General features: G+C 45.7%; 1 protein-coding gene across 1 annotated transcript; it reads left to right on the forward strand.

Annotated features, from left to right (window-relative positions):
* Positions 1-5133: 5133 nt before the first annotated feature.
* On the forward strand, positions 5134-15059 carry FBXO47 (F-box protein 47). Its single transcript, XM_069876674.1, has 10 exons — positions 5134-5299; positions 5708-5878; positions 8562-8638; positions 9228-9305; positions 10425-10533; positions 11427-11603; positions 12148-12294; positions 12899-13041; positions 13556-13715; positions 14526-15059. The coding sequence occupies exons 1-10, from the start codon at positions 5134-5136 to the stop codon at positions 14636-14638; spliced, it is 1341 nt and encodes a 446-aa protein (XP_069732775.1). The 3' UTR covers positions 14639-15059.
* The last annotated feature ends 4734 nt before the right edge of the window (positions 15060-19793 follow it).

The following is a 19793-nucleotide window of genomic DNA, read 5'->3' on the forward strand; positions in this document are numbered from 1 at the left end:
TCCGGTGGGTCTTTTCCAACCTGGTGATCGTACGATAATGCAACAGCATCTAACGACTACACCATGATTTGCAACTACTAGTAGCACAGCCTCCACTGACGATGTTTGTGGCTGGAATGGTGCCACGTTTTTGTTTTACAACGCTACAGCTTTGCTCAAAGACATATTTTACGGCACGCTGACATGGTGACATCTTCCCACTGCAGCATAATTAATTTGTATGCAGGCTCCATGGCCCCGCGTAAGCGTGGACCGCAGCATCGTGCTGCAAAAGCCACGTAGAGATCTTTGGAGAATCATAAAATGGTTTGGGTTGGAAGGGACCTTAAAGATCAGTTCCAACCCCCCTGCTATGCGCAGGGACATCTCCCACTGGATCAGGGGCTCCAAGCTGCATCCAACCTGGCCTTGAACCCCTCCAGGGATGGAGCAGCCACAGCTTTCTCGGGCAACCTGTTCCAGTGCCCCCCCGCCCTCATGGCGTAGAAATTCTTCCTTGATCTCACAGAATCATGGAATTGCTTGGTTGAGGTCATTGAGTCTAACTGCAGATATTCTCTACGTTTCTGAGCACCTTGTCCTCTTGTCTTTTAAACACCTCAAGGTATGGGGATTCCACCCTGGGCAGGTTCCACCAGTGCATGAGGATCCTGCCAGTAAAAAATTCTTTCTGAACCCTCCCTGGTGCAACCTGAGGCCATTTCCTTTTGTCCTATCGCTTGTTACCTGGGAGACGAGACCAACCTCACCTCAACCTCCTTTCTGGGAGCTGCAGAGAGAGAGATGAGGTCTCCCCTCAGTGTCCTCTTCTCCAGCTCCCTCACTCCTCCCAGAACACCTGTTCTCCCCTCCCTTCCCTTCTCCAGACACGCTCCAGCCCCTCAATGTCTTTCCTGGAGTGAGGGGCCCAAAACCGAGCCCAGGATTCGAGGTGCAGCCTCATCAGCGCCGAGGACGAGGGGACCATCCTTTCCCTGCTCCTCCACGGCTGATCCAAGCCAGGATGCTCATGGCCACCTGGGCCACTAAGGGCTCTTACTGGCTGTCAACCAGCACCCTAAGCTCCTTTCCCACCGGGAAGCTCCCTCAACAACTCTCCTGCTGGAGCATTTCACAGGGTGGTCGCGTCCCACCTGCAGCACAGGAGGCGCCTCCACGTGGCTAGAGAACTAGCGCCCCATTCACAAATGGCGACAAACCACACCCACTTCATTAATTATTCATGAGGGGCGGAGCCACAAACACCAGATTGCTGGAGAGTGGGCGTGGTCTAATTGAATATTAATTAGGTGGGCGGAGCACACTGCGGGCGGGAAAGCCGCGCGCGAGGCCGCCCGCCCCCCCCCCCCCCCCCCCCCCCCGCCTCGCGGAAAGGGGTTGGCGGGAAAAAAGGCGGGAAAACCGAGGCGCCAAAGTAATTAACCCAGAGCGCAGGAAGGAAGGGGGGGGGGGGGCAGAGTTATTAATAATAAGGCTAACAAAACGCTGCTGGAATAAAACACCCCGGTTGCCTGTGGCGATGTCTTCCTTCCCACGCTTATGTGCTGTCCGCACACACGGCCCTGAAGGTGAAAATTGGGGTTTTTAACCTGTTTGCAGCCATTTCTAGCCTGATCTAGTGGGACACGTCCTTGCCCGTGGCAGTGGGGGTTGGAATTAGGTGATCTTTAAGGTCCATTCCACCCCAAACTATTCGATGATTCTGTGATTTGTGCCCCTGAGTGAAGCCCTCACACATAGCTCTGCCTGCCTGCATCCATTCCTGTGCCTAAGCCCCTCTTTGAAGCCCAGGAGGTAGCGAAGTTAGACTGAAATTGTGCTTAAAAGGGATAATTTTAAATAATAATCTCCAAAATGATGTATTTCTCCATTTTTTCCCCTCAGAGCGTGGCAGGCAGCGAGGGCTGCGCACCCCATGTTCCTTGGCTGCTCCCTCAGACACAGCCTGGGGGGGGGGCAGGGTTGCTGAGGTAAAAAAAGCACTGAAAAGGGGCTTTTTACTGAAAAGGTCAGTAGGCACTGACCAGAAGACCTTCTCTGTTACCTCTGCATAAGTTTGAGGGTACAGGTCCCCATTTTCAGCCCTTTAGCCCCGATTTTAATGGGCAGCGGGGAGGGGCTGCTGAGGAGAAGGAGTAAAAGTCTGCCACAGTTTGGCTAAATAGACCCCAAAAATACAGATAAAAGCCTAAATATAACCCACTCCCTCAAATACCACAGTCTGAGGAGCAAACCAAGCGTGCGTTGAGGAGAAAAAACGGGTGCTGGTGCTCCCCAAAGAGACAAACCCAAACCAACTCTCCCTCACAACCAAGAAATCCCAGTCGCCATCAGCAGCAGTGGGGTCAGGATTATACGACCTGTGCTTTCTGCTCGTGGTTGTTCACGGATTTAGGTGCTTACGGAATGGTTTCCACTGCTAATACGATCTGGTGTAAATAAAAATATGCTTTTTTGTAAGCTGTGGGGGTCACAAGTCCTGAGAGAACCCCACGGTTGTGCTCCGTGCTCTCAGGTTTGTCATCCTGCACTTGAACTCGCAGATTTTTATTTGCACTGGCAAAGAAAAAAGAGAAAATGGGGAAAACAAACCCCAAAAAACCAAAGAAAAACAACCCTATCGAGTTAATATTCGAAGCGATTTTCGGTTTATGCTCGCTGTGAGGAGGCAGGGAAACGGAAATGTTCCAAACCAATCTCCAAAGCAAACAACCTTTTGCAATAAATGTTTGCCAAATGCTAACAGAAATATCAGGACAGAAATGCATCCATTAGCAGGAGTTTAGCAACTGCTTAAGGACAAGAAACATCCTAGAGAGGGCTGGAAGTTGATGCTTTCTGCCTTGTAAACAAATTAGCTTAGAGCAACAAATAAGATGACCCTTCTAGGCTAATATTATGAGTTTAGCTTGTTAAATATTTAACGTTTACCTTTCAATTTTCCAGCCTGGATTAAGCAGTTCTCTAAACAAGTGGTATCCCCGCAGCAGATGGAGATGCACAGCCCATTGCCCCGCTCTGGCTGAACTCCCTAAGAAATAAAACCCACATTAAGTCAAAGAGGAAGCAAATGGGATCTTTCAGTAAAGCCTACAATCTTTGCCTTTGGACCTCACTGCATTTACTCACTTTTATTTACATTCATTTTATCTAGCGCTGCTCTAAATTTGTAGTCGATTCGAATTCAATCAAGTTGAATCGAAGCAGACTGAGCGCTTCTGAAAACCTCTGTGGCCAAGTGGTTCTATCTTCCACATAACACAATTGCAGACCCAAGGTAAGACTTTCAAAAAACAGAGTTAAAGATGCCATAAATCCTTACAGTCCTGCAAAAGACAGTAAGGGGAGTTGGGGAGGAAAAGGAAGTCTCATACGACTGCACCTCTATTTCAGAATCAGAAATATGTGTCAGATTTAACCTGCTCCGATCCAAGTTTAGCATTGCCCTGTTTTTAAGCAGGAGTAGGGCTGCCGTGTGTGTTATACACAAGGAATTCAAGGTGTCTCACATCCACCGTGGTGTGTATAAAATTTCCACTGACTTCAGACTTTGCTTTCTTGGATTTTAGAAGATAAACATTTTTTCACACAACAGTACGTTTATCTATAGGGGATATTGTGATGATTCTTAAAGATACTACATCAATTTTCTGTCTGAATGCCTAATGAAACACTAATTTTAGGAGCAGTTACTGTTGCTCATGAGCCTCGTGAGTTTAAACTAGAAGCTTCTTTAGCTAGCTGGAACAATACCGTACCCAAACTAAAACCGCTCCCAGCAAAGCATAAGTTCTTTAAATGCACAATGCAAACTCTATCCAGCACTCAAGCACAAGCCAGCCAGACCCATTTGTAACACATTTAATGAAATGCCCCGTATTCTCTCCGTTGTCAGCACAAACAGTGCTCCCATTGTGGATGTGGCAGTTTTGCTTAGTGGCATATTAGAGAGGTCTGGCTTGCGTGCTTTCGTAATAAATATGAAGGATGTTTGGAACTTGTTTTCTGTAATTTCTGTAAATTTTTAATCTCTGAAACAATGAGGTCTATTCTCCGAGTGTATTTCCTGCTGATGGTAACTGGGATGTTGCACTGCAGCTTGGATGGGTTCCTGTTATCTTACCGCTGCCAGCTCTTGTAATTATACTGCAGCACTCATTCTCTCTGGCAATTTCCCTGAAGCCTCAGCTGCTGGAATCAAGGAATAGTGTGAAAAATCTCAGTTAAAAAAATATACTGAGGAACTTCTGAGTCGCAAACTCATTGTTGCCTGACCACACAATGTGTATCTGTTTGAGAGACTTGGCACCCAGGAGGCAACTCAAAAGAACATACTTATTGATCTTTAAAACTCATTACTTTGCAGACCTTCATCAATTTGGCAAAACCTGGGTCACTGGGAACATTTATGTGTTTATCACGCATATGCAATCATATGAAATTAAGCCATGTATCAACTCAAATGCTGCAGGAAAAAATGGTTTGAAGCATCACTTTGGCATTTTTAATCTTATTTTTTTCAGTCATATGCAAGCACGCCTGCCAGTAGTTGTCTCTCTAAAGGAATCAAATACTGTGAAAATAATTTCAGTAACGTAGAATCACAGATTTGGGTTAGAAGGGACCTTAAAGCCCATTCAGTTCCAACCCCCTGCCATGTGCAGGGACACCTCCCACTGGATCCGGTTGCTCAAAGCACCATCCAGCCTGCCCTTGAACACCTCTAGGAGGTGACGAACATCCCTAATTTTTTTGTACCCTGTTGAATATTTAGTGTAAAAGATGAGAGAATGTTAATCACCATAGGTTGTACCATCGGATATACACCCTCAAGTATTTCCCTTTAGAACTATCTTCTTCACTTTTTGATGTCCTACTCATACGATGTCCCCCAATGCTTTTGGCTTTTCCTCCTCCACGATCAGCCAAACACTCCATCCTCTGAGACACAGAATTAGAAAATTCTTTAGTACTCTGCATGCCATTGCACTAAATAATAAAAAAAATTCATCCTACCCACATGACAAAATTTCCTGTGTCTACAATGGAGAGATTTCCTCTTAGCCTAGTATTTTCCTCCTCTGAAAACAGGACTTTCGCTATCCAGGTGAAGTTGATGGGACTGGCAGAGCAATGACCCGCTACACCTTGATTCCCAACCAGAAACATCAATGCCGTAACCGTCGCTCCAGACGGCGCAGCAGCACCTCGGGCACAGAATCCCAACCCCTGTCAACACTCGGACATTTTAAAATGCTGCCATTAGAGATCTTTCAAATGGTATTGAACTACCTTCCAGGTGAGAATCTAAGAAGAAAACTATTACTTCCAATAACTGAAAATTACCACGAAAGTTTTCCATTTAGAGAAAGCAATTTTTTTTTACCTTTTAGCTAAAGTCATTTTATACAACTTATTCTCTGCATTTCACCTTTTATGTGTGAAGAATCAAATGAACAAAATTTAAATGACAATCACAAATTTTTTGAAGTGTTTTTTGCCTTTTACATGTGGAAAGTATTCCTTAGATCTATTGATTTCTAATTACTACAGTCTGTTACCAGAGGAGATAAACTAATTAAATCCTGTTTTATTCGTAAATCATATAACTTGGCCTGTTTTTGAAGTAAGATAAAGTTATTGACTAGCAATCAACATTTTTCTTGCCAGTAAATGTTTACAAATATACTGGGTTTTGCTTTTTCAGTGAAGGATATCAGCATACTGAGCATGGTGTCAAAAACCATCAGCAACCGCCTCGTTAATTACATCTCAACCCCAGCAGGAAACCGAAGGCTTTTACTGCAAGACTTCCATAACCCTGAGCTACCTGGCAAGAGAGAAGGATCCTATATTTTAGAGCACTACAAATCTCTAGGTGACCCTTTAATGCAAATGGTAACAATTAGAGGAGAAACAAACCTAGCTAAAAGGTTCCTTCTGTTAAATGCGTTGATCGGTAAAACGCTGAATATGTGGCGCAAACCATTCGCGCAGCTCCCTCTGAAAGAGAAGTTCCTCCCCATGCCAAAAAGCCCTCTCAAATACCATTGACTGGCAGGGAGAGGAATTACCTGAAATGATTCCAAAACCTCTTAGTTATGGAAAACTAATGTACATTCTGCCTCCTCTGTGTTAAATTTTTCATATTAGATGGCAAGCAGGGCTCGGGCAGAGGATCGGTTCTCAGTAGTAGGTGTTTCCAAATTTAGTTTGTTTGGACACCACCACTGGAAACTGCAGCAGAAACCGAGGCTCCCAGGCCCCACACGAGCCTGAGGAATTTGGCTGCTCAGACTGCCTTCGTGTATCGCTTTGGAGTAGCTCGCATTCCTCAGTCTGGGAAATGCAGCCGCAGTACTTAAACCCAGCCTAGTCCTAAAGTGGCCAACAACAGTTTCTGTCAGAAAGCCAGCTCCATAGTCTGCTTGGGATGTATTGCAGATCACGTTCCTCTTCTTAGGAAAGGAGTAAGCTTGTCACAAAAAATGTTATCACAATTGTCAGTAAGCAGCGATCTCTGTAGCAGCTCTTTGTCAGAGTGCAAAAAAAATGGGCACGAAGGACATATTTTCCTCTGGGTCTTAGCTTAAGGGCAGTGTGAAAAAGTCTGCACTTTTGCCATCGCTGTGTGCTAACCAAACCCTTTCTGTGTGAAAAGTTCTTTCCTTCAAGTGCTCAGACCTCTTCTGTCATAGCGTAACAGAAATGTAGATCAAATAGCACAGGCTGAGCGGCAATGAGGAGCCGTACAGCCTCACATTCAAAATTGTATGCTTTTTAACTTTTCTGCTGTTGTCTAAAACACATCGATTCTCGCTCATTCCAAAGCTTTCTATCAGAGAAGCAAATTAAATTAAAACATAATTTGATCTATATCTGTTTACTGTTACCTGTGAAGAATTATAGCAGGTTTGAACTTAAGACATTAAATGAAGGCATACACAAGGGTAAAGGGACACTCTTAAAGTCATTTAGACCAAAGACCTCCTATTGTAAGCAATCCACGCAGGTTTTGAATAAATAATACTAGCATTTTGTTTTTAAAATGAAGACCGAAACCCTGCCATTCCGTTAAAAAAAATCAAAATTAGTTTGGGCTTTGTAGCAACAACATACAAAATGGCAGCTGGTGATTTAAACCTAGGTGTGAACCCAGTAGGCCTAGCAGCAAAACCATCCCATATTCAAAACATAAAGATCTCTAGCAATATCTGTGTCATCAGTGGAAGGCTCAAGAGAACGTTTCTGTGAAGAGGTCAGTTGCAAAATCAATATTTACTTTAGAGCAGGAAAGCCTAGACTCCATGGGAAAAGTCATTGCTGTGCGGAGAGCCTGGGCAGGCTTAGCCTTTGCATAAATCTCACTTAAACGTGGAGGGGTCTGGCTCTACTCAAGTTCACAGTAAAAACCTTCCAGCACTTGTAAAACGGGTCAGAATTTCAGTCATTGTTTAAAACAGGCTTGAGTTATAAATGATGGTGGCCCAGTCCTTCCCCACAGCAGGGGTTTTGCTCTGCTGCTCCTGGATTTGTACCTTTTCCTCAACCCTTTTTACTCAACATAGTTTTCCCCTGTATTCTGATTTGCAGCTACACTGCCCGAACGACTTCAACTGCTCTTCAGGGAGTTTTCTCTGAAGTCTGATCCAGTCCATAGAAAATTGCCTTGGCTGAGCTTTGGACCATGTCCTCAGCTGATGGATAAATTGTGTCTGTCATGTAGGAATGCTAACACATTTCTAAATAAGGAAGGACACCATTTATAACCACAGTAAATGCATAAAGTACTTTTTGACATTGGAGAAGTTTTGTATTTTGGAGGAGACTTTTTTGTCTCCCCAGGAGAGCACATGCTTTTCTGTGGATTTCTTGATTAATTAACAAAAAAAAGATACCTATGTTATTCTGGTAGAAGTTTTTGAAGAGCAGGCTGTTAACTCATTTTCTGTTAGCGAGGTAAGAAAAGATGCTGTTAACAAACAGCTGTTTCACACTGTAGCGAACTCTAGACTCTGACATCCTGAACATGTATCATTCCAGCCCTGGAGAGGAAAATCATTTCACCTCTTGATTATGTTTTACATTAATACAGTTTGAATATTTTCTTTTTAAAGCAAGTGGCTACTTTGAAAAAATATTGGAAGTTCTGCTTTCCGTGATGTAAGGGGAAAACCAGCAATCCCCAGGGGGCTAGTAAAAGAGGTGCAACCAGTAACGTTTATTTCCAGTATTTTTAACAGTTGTAATTCCCAAACCAATATAATCATTTTAACAAGGCTCCAACTGTGACTAAGAGGGACTTTCAAACAACACAATAAACAAATTACAGCATAGGAAGACTACGTACTCCTTGACACCATTTCTTTAGTAAAAGACATCCCTGCTGCGAAAACACACAACGTGCGGAACACTGGTTTGTGCTGTTCTTTGCCTCTTGCAGCAGCAGCTCTGTCTCCCTCACGTGCACATGCCTGCGAGGCAACCACGTGAGCTGATTCAGGAGTGTCTGTGCCACACGTATATACTCAAGGTTGCGTGTGCAATTGTTTTCCTCACAGGGTTGTTGCTTAAGAGGTGCACACTTCTATTACCCACAAAAGACCGGCTGAAGTCTGTACACAAGATTCTCGCAGAAGTAAGTTCACATTCTGTTCCTTTAACTAGCATTTGCCCCTTGCACTTACAACACCGTTTCTATAAGGCAATTGCTAGCTGAATTATGCCTTGTACTATCCCTTTGCCACAGCTTATTAGCACAGTACAATGAGTTTATTGATTTTAGATCAGTTTTTTTTTGAATAAAAAGAGAAAAACCTAAGCCAGCATATTGAACCCAAGGCTGTTATGAGATTTCTTATTCCAAGATCAGTGGTTTTCAGCTTTTCTTTAGTTGCGGACTGCTAGGAATTTAGCAGTAAAAGAGCACAGCTCTCTATTGAACTATTACTCTCATGCAAACAGTGCTGCTCTTCTTAGAGGCCTTTAAACACGATGCTAAGCCATAGCATAAGCGCTATAACTTGATTCCACATGCAGTAAGGGAAGGGTATCCTCCTGAATCTCCCTAATCAGTGTTGATAGGAATGGTTGGACTTGATGATCCGGTGGGTCTCTTCCAACCTGATGATTCTATGTTTCTATGTACAACTTGTACGGAGAAATTTCATTCACAGGAATTACCTTATGGCTGGTTAAGATTTATTACCAGTGCTTTGCACTTGCAGGTTTCCTGTTTTAAACTTCATGGTTGTCCAAGTCCTTTGAATTGTTTAGGATTTCAGTGCTATGGGATATTCTTACAGGTACAGTATCTTTATGGAGAGAAGGCAAGTATCACAAATATAAAAGAAAACTAAGGTAGTTTTCTAAATATATCTATTTTTTGCAACTTGTATCGAAGTTTGAGATGGTTTTGAGCCTTGGGAGGTAGGCACAAGGTGCTTATTCATACAGCTCTCTGAATTTCCTTTCTGGTTGTTTAAGTAGCTGATGTGACTCTCGAGAATTCCTTGGTATGGATTTCACTACCAACTTGTCTGGATTTTGATTAGCGATTTATTATCTAATAAGACATGGGAGAAGAGGAGCATTTTATTACCCAGATTCAGATTCACAAATCAAGAGCAGAGATGGTTTAGTTTAAAAGCAAATGGCTAAACATATCATATTTCTCTGAGCTTGTGGTGACTTAAAATTAATTTAAAACCAAAATACTATCAGTGTCAACTGAATTAGTTCAGCAATGCACAGCTTATTTGCTATAGTGACTCCTGTGATTGCAAATATGCAGTAAAAAGCAAAGTGTAGGATGGTTTAGTGTTTGATAGGAATGGTTGGTCTCGATGATCCAGTGGGTCTCTTCCAACCTGGTTATTCTATGATTCTATGATTGCCCTAATTGAGGCTTTACTGGAGAGCAGCTTTGGTCATGAAAATACAGAAACAAATTCTCTCATAGAAGAACAGGCATTTTGAGCACATTTTAAATGCATTTCAGTCATAGAAACTTGTGCAGATAGGTGCCATATATGTATGCAGCATTAAAGTTATTTGAGAATACAAAAAAAAATGTGATTATGTTTCCCTTGTTAAGAGTTACAGATAATTATTTTGCTGGGACATTTCTCTTCATAGAAAATACCTTTGTGTACTTTTCCACATGAGGTTCAAAACCAAAATCTTGGCCCTGACTGTGGAACAGTGTTAGCAGCTTTTCATTCTGGGCTGCAGTAAGCGTAAGCACAACCTCTGCTGTAACGTACAGCAGCTCTGCGGCAGATAACTACAGGGACAACACCTTCCCTCTGCTCTCTGATAAATTGCAAGACAGATTGTATTTATCTAATATGAGAAATGGCATTGTGATCTAAATCTATGGCTCATTCCATTCATTTTTAGTCCCTCTCTTTTGTAATCTCCAGATCCTGACAGCAGGCTGGGATGAACTGGAGTGTCACCGGGTTTTTAACTTCCTCTGTGAGCTGAGCAAGTTACCCCACAGAGTACAGACAGTTGTCAGCAGCAAACCAGGTAATCACCCAAGCAGATAAAAGTCATGCAAAATCAAAATGTGCTATCATGGAGAAGTCAGGAAATGGGTCTTGATTATAAGATGTGCCTAGAATTGAGAATGTTTTAGCTCAGCTAAGCCTTGCAGCACCAATTCCTTCCTGACTCACACGTGCGTTCTGTTACCTCCAGTACTACGCAGAAAGCAGATGTTCTAAAGCAAATACTCAGCCTTCATATAGATGAACACAGCTCTTATTTTCTTCACTAAAAGCAAAGATAAGTGCTTTTGTCTTTGACACACATCCTGTACTAAGGAGAGCTGTCTTGAGAGGCACTTAGGGTTTTCTTGAATCATTCCATTATCAAACTGATGCATAAATTACGTATATACGTAAACAGTAACCTGGACTTGAATCTTTCCCACTGTACCCAGTGCCAGCGAAATCAATGGCAAAGGAACCAGCACAGAACTAAAGCGATGCAGTAGAAAGTCATTTGATGTTTCTGAAACACAACACTGATATGGCACACGTCTCAAGAAATTCCCATATTACCCAGTCTAGACTTGGCTATTTCTGTGGAAGACTTCATGCCCAGCCTTGTACACACTTCCTCCTGTATTCACCTACTGATGCCACAGAGAGAAAGATCAGAGTAACCAAAAACTGTAGCCAAGAGCCCTTGAATACACACATGATCTGCTGCAGAAAGGCATTAGAGGGTCCATCCATAGGTTCGATAGCCTAAATTAGTTGAACATATCCAAAAGAGCCAAATTTGGGAAGTAACAGCTGAGAATTTTACTAAAACCCTTTCAAGCTTTGAGAAAACCCATTTTCCTATAAAAACTGTGATCATCTGTATTGCTTGAGGCTTAATGGATTTCTAATACCTTCACTCTTTTACCTTAGGAAGTGCCCGAAAGCTGGAGCTGCGGGTAAGGTTGTACTGCCGTAACGTCTTGTTGAGCCACTGGATTCACCGGAGCGATTCTGCATTTTGGTTGACACGTATTTTAAAGCCATGGCCCATGGTCAATCAAGCTCGCCTGCTGTATATCATCTTCGGACCAGTGTCCCCTCTTGATGGCGAGTAGTCTGGAGGGGGGTTAATTTTCAAATTTAAGAATGAGGTTCCTGTGCAGGATGCAGAATTACTGAAAACCAAGCTTGACGCAAATAAAAATGTATTCTTATCACCTAGAAAAAAACCTGTTCTGCTTAAACAGATCTCTCAAACAGACGATATACATGTATGTGTGTATATACATCCCTATATATGTATAAAGTTACAATTCAAGTGCACCCCTGTTCCTCGATTCTCCCCTTCTTGGGGTAGAGTTAACTCGAATGTGCCTCAAAGCAGCATCTGTTTCCCTGAAGACAAGCATGCTTTCTCACTTAATTACTAGACCTGGGTTTCTTTAATCGCCCTTTGATTCATGCTGCAACTGCCACTGTCCCTGCAGAAACAACAGATGGAAAAAAAAAAAATCTCTCTGTCACAAAGACAGAGTTGTTTTACCTGAATTCCCCTCCCCTGACTCTGCAGCGAGGCCCAGTTTAGCACCTTCCTTGTTTAAAAAGAATTGCTTTGTCACTTAATAGCAGTTGTGATTAATATATTGCTCAGGACATGTGGTTTGGCAGAAAATGATAGAAGGACCAACAGATGAGACCAGTCTGAAAGGTCTGGCAGATGCAATTAAACTGCTGTATGATACAGAAGCTAAAGAATGGACAGCAGATGATGTTATCAGTCTTGTGGATGAGCTGTCAGGTGTGTTTTTGCCTTTATCATTAATCCATAGGATTATACGCTCCTGTCCTCCAAATCTGGCGCTAAGTGTGTTTCAGACACTCAGCCGCCTCAGGAAACAGACCGTAATCTTCCTCGCAGTAGCTGTGGTGCAACTGGAAAAGTCATTAGACTGGGAAGCCAGGCAGTAGCTGGGGATGAGAGAAACCCAGCACTGCATACAAATTCACGCTGTCTTTCCCTATTGCGAGGGATTTTAAGAATCCATTCAGACCTTTAAAATTCAAAGTCTTGTCCAGCCATTATTAAGGAAACATTGTCCAAGCTGTGTAAGCTGAAAACATGTTTGTTCAAGCCAAAATTCCACTGAATGATGTTAATGGCCTCACTGAAAGTTAGTTTGGGGTGAAATTGTGTCACAGAAGCCATCAGAGAAAGCTCTAACTGTACTGACACTAATTGCTTATAGAGCTTCATTGCTGCAACTGTATTCTAGAGGGATCCCCTCACAAATTCTGGTTACCTATTAAAGCCAACAATTCCTAATTTCACGTCTTCCAGACAGTTTTTGTGGCACTGTTTCTGTCTAAAATTCACTAAAATTTTTCTCTGTTTTGTTGCAAAGTTGTTCCTCACGAATGGCTCATGGAGAACAACGCTCGGCTTCTCATCCTGAGTGGAAACAACATTTGCTTCACTTTCATGGCCAGTAAAGCTATGAATGGGAGAGTCACCGAGTTAGCCAGGCTCATGGTCTTCCTGGCTTTGGTGAGTACCCCTGAACACAGCAACTTCGGGCCTTTTGTTTCTTTACCTTCAGATTTGCTTCCTCAGACTGCAAAGCTGTTTCCCCACCTACTCCTACACAGCCTGGCCTTGAACCCCTCCAGGGATGGGGCAGCCACCGCTGCTCTGAGAAACCTGGGCCAGGGCCTCCCCATCCTCACAGCAAAACATTTCTCCCCAAGATCTCATCTCAATCTCCCCTCTTGCAGCTCAAAAATGTTCCCCCTTGTCCCATCCCTGTATTACTCGATCAAGAGCCCCTCCCCAGGTTTCCTGGAGCCCCTTCCAGCACTAGAAGCTGCTCTGATGTTTCCCTGGAGCCTTTTCTTCTCCAGGCTGAACAATCCCAACTCTCTCAGCCTGTCATTGTACAGGAGGTGCTCCAGCCTTCTGATCATCTCCATGGCCTCCTCTTGACTCATTCTAACAGATCCTGCCTTTAACAGCATCGTACTCATCATAAAAAGCTGTTTCTACTACTTCCTGTCTATGCCAGGTCTGTGAGAAGGACCTGTACTGCATGGACTGGACTGTAAGAATGATGCAGAAGGTCTGCAAAGTTTTTGACACTGCAGGGGAGAGGAACAGCTTCCTGCAGTGCGTGGAGAACGCCTTTGCTCACGCGATTATGGACATGCTGCAGACTGTCCTGTCCGGTAAGCACACAGGTCTACCAGCCAGAGCAAGCTCCTTGATCAGAATAGAATCATAGAACAGTTTGGGTTGGAAGGGACCTTAAAGATTATCCATTTCCAACCCCGCTGCCATGGGCAGGGACACCTTCCAAGGGATCAGGCTGCCCAAGGTCCCATCCAACCTGGCCTCGCATCAAGCTACACAGTTACTGCGGCTTCATAGCCTGTCCTCTTCCCTGCCCTCACCAGGCAGAGCAGCACCGGAGCGCCTGAGGGGTTTTGAGAACATAAAATAATGAAATCAACTGTCCTAATGGGGAGAGGTATTTATTTTAGCCAATCTCTGTTGCCTAAGAGATTCCTAGTGCCTGAAATGATGAAACCAACAGTGATTTAAAACACATCCCACCAGAGCACTGGGCCTGAGCTCCTTGGGGCTGTGTGCAGGCTCCGTGCAGCTGCCAGCCAAGCCTGTTCAACTCAAGCTGCCGTTGCTCCCTGCTTTGCAGCTTGTCAGGAGTCCTAAAGCCTCTCGAGTGATGAGGATGACAAGCTGTAAAGGCGAGTGGCCTGCTCACTTAGGGCAGGTTTTTGTTGTGACACGCAATTGCTCTTGTCCATCTTCGCACAAGCTGGGGAAGGGATTTTGGAGCTAGTCTCCAGTGTTGCTGCACAGCTGCCTGCCGTCAGGTGCAGCAGCCGAGGCCTCATAAATCTGAGAGGAGGCTGCTGATTCAGCCCCTGCTGAAAACACTGAATGAGTAACATTTATCTTCAGAGAGTCGTTTAGCTTCACTAATTATTTAAAAATGTTTTTCTTTGCCCTGGTAGGGGACCGCGACAGAGAGGACAGCAGCTTTTTGAATTTGTTTCACCTTGTAAATGCACAAGCAAACTTCCATAAAGAAATTCTGTACCTGACCATGAGAAGCAACCCCATTTGATGCTCTGGATTTTACAGACTCTCACTCTGCTCCTGTTGGATTTGGGTTTGTTTTCTCTTTCGCAAAGAAAAATCCAATTATTTCTGAAGTTTCCATTCCAGTAAGAGTTGGAGTGGCAGCAGGAGAAGTCGGTGACATGTCAGGCCAGCTGAATGAGCTCATGGAATGTTCTGGGGGACCTCGAAGTGTTGGCAGCAGAGCCCTGCACCTTCTGCTTCTCTGCAGTGAGAGACACTGGGGAAGCAGGCTGGGGCCCGCTCGTTTGGGAACACCAACTGCATTCTTTTCCCACTGTGTCTGTTTGCATAAACAATAAAAATGACATGGTTTTCATATTTGATGTGCATACACAAATTGAAGAATGTTATCTTAGTTCAGAAGTGAAAACATTTTGATCGTTTCATTTTGTTTTCTCTTGGGAATCAGAGGAGCAAGAGAAGGAGGCAATTAGCTGAGCTCAGCCACATTGTTCCAGTTTGCTGGGGTCTCTCCCCGACTCTTACTTTCCACGACAGAAGCTCCATAGGTTGTACATTCAGTCTTAGGGGAAAGGGGAGATTCCTGAAAGGAATTTGATGCCTTTGACAAAACAGGACAATTTTATTTCCTCCCTCAAACCACAGATGCCTTTAACCATCAAGCAGAAGAGACTTGAAATCCTTCTCCTTGCCTCAAATACCCACTGACCTGTTAAAGTGGATTTGCCTTTAGAGCACTTTACTGAGTTACAGACACATTTGATGCACGTAGGTTGAGATCACTGTTTCATTAAAGTCTGTAAATGTTTGCTACTTATAAAAGGTTTTGATTTTCTGCTCTACTGCCTTGAAAACAAAAATATGTGATGCATAATAAAAAACCACTTACTTCCCAGTGTGTTGTTTACAACATGGCTCTTTCCTCCACGTTATTTAATAGTTGCCTTCTCCTCCTGAATGTTCTTAGCATTCCTTCAGGACCAGGTCTGACCTACAAGGACTCACGTCCAGCTTTAAAAGCTCCTCAGCTGCTGGGAGTGGCTAAATAGAGTTGATTGAGCTCAGGTGTCCCCACTTGATTCCATCAGGCTGGGCTGACAGCAGTTCTGTGATTATTTGCCTCGAAGTTTGTGTGTTACAAATCCTTGTGATATTTGTTGTATATACAATTACAGACAGGATCGGGGTACGTTAAGGAGCAGATTTGGGATACGGTTGGACTCGATGATCAGATGGGTCTTTTCCAACCTGGTGATTCTATGATATGAATTTACTGAGTATCTTTGCAGCGTGCCGGTAGATGGCAGAGGTGAAACCTTTCCCAAGAGGAGTGTCTGCTAGGAATCGCTCCTGACATCCCTTTTTTCTCTCTCTTTGAAGGTTGTAGTTGGGCTCACGCTGCAGTACTACAGTTGTGCTGGAGCTACGTGTTATTTCTGACGTAACCAAATCCAAGGCTCTGCTTGAAGTCTGCTCGGTGAACCGAATGCCTCCAAATTTATCGCTGAGGAACTCAAAATACAAGGAGAAAACAGGCGTAGAGTGACAGGGAAACGCAGCCAAGAAGGCGCTGAGGCGGAATGCTGCAGCCCAGCTCGTTAGCCCTCCCTCCCTTCATGCGCAGGGATCGCTACCGACAAATAACCTCCACAGATGGAATTCAGAATAATGGAGTGGAGCCTCGAGCAGCCGCATCTTCTCGGCCCATTGTATTCCTTGTGACACAAAGCCCCACGGGGCTGGCGTGGCTTCGCTGCCAGTGCCGGTCTCATCTCCCAGGGCCAAGGACACAGCGGCAATAAATTACAGCCCCTCACAAGGGATTCCATTATGTGAGCACAGCCATACAGGAAAAGTAAGTTCTTTGATTCACTGGCAGCAGTCGACAAAGATGAAATGTCAGCTTTGCCGGCGCTAGCTCTCGCTGCAGAGCCTCCAGGAATGCGAGTTCTATGTGGCTGCCAAGTGTGAAATATTGATGGTGTTATTAATTATTATTAACTGCTCTTTTTCTTGCATGCACGATAGCTCTGCAAGGGTTTGGTGTCGCAGTTTTCATACGTGCATCAGTATTTCCACCAGCCGAGGACTTTCCTCCCCAAAGGCTCAAAGTGCAAACCCATCCAAGTGGAACTTCCCAAACCAGTTTTGTTTGAACTGGAAAAAAACAACAGTCTTGCAGCCTCCTTTTCCAATATTGCCATCTGAGTGGCTGTCACAATTAAACACCACTGGGCTAATGGTGCCCGGGGGAGCTCCTGGGTGGCACCGTGTGCCAGAGGAGCTGGGGCAGGGAGACAATAAAATGGTGCCATGAGGAGTTGATAAAACTTTCTCAGGACGAGAAGCAGAATTCTCCTTGTGCCAGGGGAATTTTCATAGAACCATGGGATGATTAGGGTTGGAAGGGACCTCAGAGCCCATCCAGTTCCACCTCTTGCCATGGGCAGGGGCACCTCCCACTGGATCAGGGGCTCCAAGCCCCATCCAACCTGGCCTTGAACCCCTCCAGGGATGGGGCAGCCACCCCTGCTCTGGGAAACCTGGGCCAGGGCCTCCCCAGCCTCATCGTGAAGAATTTCATAGAATCATAGAATAACCAGGTTGGAAGAGACCCACCGGATCATCGAGTCCAACCATATTTCTTCCTAACATCTAATCTAAATCTTCGCTCTTCCAATTTAAAGCCATTCCTCCTCATGCTGTCACTCTATGCCTTTGGAAAAAGTCCCTCCCCACCTTTCCTGGAGCTCCTTCCAGTACTGGAAGCTGCTCTAAGGTCCAATTCTGTCTCACATGCCTCAAACCAAGACACTTGTGATCCCGAGAGGAATGAGGACGTCAAAGAATTCCCATTGCTGTCTCATGTGGTGATCCTCATCAACCAGCACCCCATGTCCTTCTCCTCAGGGATACTCTCTATCATATTTTCAGAGCAGGGCTGTACCCCGACTGCCACCTGGACTGTGGTGAACCATATTCCATCTGCTAAACATCTAACCCTGTCACCACGGCCGCGTGTCTGTCTGCAAACACCTCTCCTGCCTGGTGCTTTCCATCCCTTTCCATCCCCAGCTGCCGTGATGGGTCCCTTCACCTTCCAGCTTGGAGCTGGGGGGTGTGGAGGATGGGGCTGCTGCTCACAGCTGCCGGGTCCGTCCAGCTTTTCGTGGGGAAAGGAGCGCTTGGAGTAAGAGAAAATTATTGTTCCTGGTTTCACACTCAGCTGAGTTTCCATTCCATGCATTCCTTGTTACTCATTCACTCTTAATCACTGCAGATGTTGACATCAGATACAGGCTGACGAAGCCGAGGGGGGAGGTTATTGAGAACATGACTTATGCCTGAAGAAATTCCTCTTGGAATATTTCAAGTTTCTGGTTTTCGACTATATTTGGTGGTGAAGAGAGGAGAAGCTTTGCCGCATCCCAGGGCTCTGGTGAGGAGAAACCTCCCTGGGAAGCTGGGGTTGAGGCTGGTGCCCACGCTCGGGAGCAAAGCCACCGACTTTGCGTTTCTCTCAGGAGTTTTACTAACTGGAAATCGCAGTGTCAAGCATTCAACTGGCAGCACCGGCCACAACCAGCATTCCCAGACTCTGAATCTCTCATCTGACAGTGTGCACGGGGCAGGGATCGATGCAGGCCTTCCTAAAAAGTCAGGAAAAATCCTCCTGGTACCCCAAATACCTTCCCAGACCTCTCCAAGCTGGGGGAGATTAAGCTCTGAAGTGGTCTTTCCATCCTACAGAAATTTCCGTCGCGTTGATAATGTTCCTTTTCCTACGCTGAGGTGACCTGAGACCTCCTGGAGCTTCCCTGAACATCGGAGAGGGGACCTGGGTGAGGGCGACCCACAGCTCAGACGCTCGGGAACCCTCCAAACCGGGGAGAGCCCAGTTCATCCCCCACGGTGCCTGGATCAGGGGCCCCTCCTGCTCAGCCTGGAGGCTACCGATGTGTTTTGGAATGGTTTGTGACTCTCTCATCCTTCTCAGGGCTCGCATCTCTCCCCAGAAGTGGGGTTTGGTCCCCTAGCCGTGCGCCCCCCAGCCCTGCGGTCGATGCGTGGGGGTGTGTTTTGGCAAGAGTCAACACCAGAGATGCTCTCGGTCTCCCGCGTCGTTCCTTCTCTTTATTTCATTTCCTTCAACATTTTTCACTAAAAATAGAAGCGCTTTCTAAAATTAAACCCCACCGACCTCGGAAGCCACGTCGAGGGGCAGGACCCTTCACATCCCCCCCAGGGATGCGTCACTAGGGACAACCCACGCCCTGGCAGCGGGACCTCACCTTGCCACCCCTGCCACCCCATTTTTCCCCCTCCAGACCCCTCTGCGATGCCAGCTCCGTCCTCCGCCTTGGGCAGCCGGTTGCTCGCAGAGGGTTAACGCTTTTCCAGAAGGCTCTGAGGAAGACGGACCAGGCGGTGGCTGTGGAAGAGAAAAGGAGATGCTGGAGGTGAAGGGGTGGGATGAGCAGCGTGTGTGAGCGCAGGCAGCACCAGCAGCCGCCCCCCCACTGCGCCTGGCACCCCCCCTTTTGCCTCCTTTAAAATGATGCAGCCAGGATTCCATCTCACTTCCCCCTCTACGCTGTTTTATTTCTCTCCCTCACAGGAATAAAAGCTGCAAGTGATGCTGCAGCGCTATAAAAGGGAGAGAGCAGCTTTTCCAGAGGGGAAAAGGGGTGATAAACCCAGCAGGGAGAATCCAGCAGCCGCTCAGAAGGTGAGATGCTCTCCCTGATTTATAAAATAAATCCTGGTGCCCTCCTGCGGTGTCAGCTCGGCTGCCTTGGCCAGGCAGAGGGAGCAGCCAAAGACAACAGCGTTAAACACAAACCCATCCCCTCTCCCCACCTTCCAAGACACGTTTTATTCCCAGAAATTAAAGCCTGTCGGGAGACGAGCAGCCGGCTCACCTGGACGATGCTTCTTCGCTTGCGAGGCTGCTGCTGGGCCGCATCTCCCCCGGCCTCGCTCTCAGAGCATGTAAATGATGTAGGAGAGGATCACCAAGCCGATGATGGCGAAAAACATCAGGATGAAAATATCCAGCATGGTGAGCGAGGAGCTGGCGGGGCAGGAGCTGGCGGGCTCCCCGCGGCGTGGGAAAAGGATGCTCGGCAGAGCCGCTGCGTCCTCGCTCGGCTCAGGAGGGAGAGATGATGCTGGAG

This window comes from Phaenicophaeus curvirostris, chromosome 26 (assembly GCF_032191515.1).
Source record: "Phaenicophaeus curvirostris isolate KB17595 chromosome 26, BPBGC_Pcur_1.0, whole genome shotgun sequence".
NCBI classification, from domain to species: Eukaryota; Metazoa; Chordata; class Aves; order Cuculiformes; family Cuculidae; genus Phaenicophaeus; species Phaenicophaeus curvirostris.

What these genes read in the sequence shown, in the direction of transcription:
- FBXO47 (XM_069876674.1), top strand. Translation starts at nt 5,134, where the DNA reads ATGACCCGCTACACCTTGATTCCCAACCAGAAACATCAATGCCGTAAC. An exon ending in AGTTGTCAGCAGCAAACCAG is followed by an intron (nt 10,534 to 11,426) that starts GTAATCACCCAA and finishes CTTTTACCTTAG; the next exon opens with GAAGTGCCCGAAAGCTGGAG. An exon ending in GCTGCAGACTGTCCTGTCCG is followed by an intron (nt 13,716 to 14,525) that starts GTAAGCACACAG and finishes TTGCCCTGGTAG; the next exon opens with GGGACCGCGACAGAGAGGAC.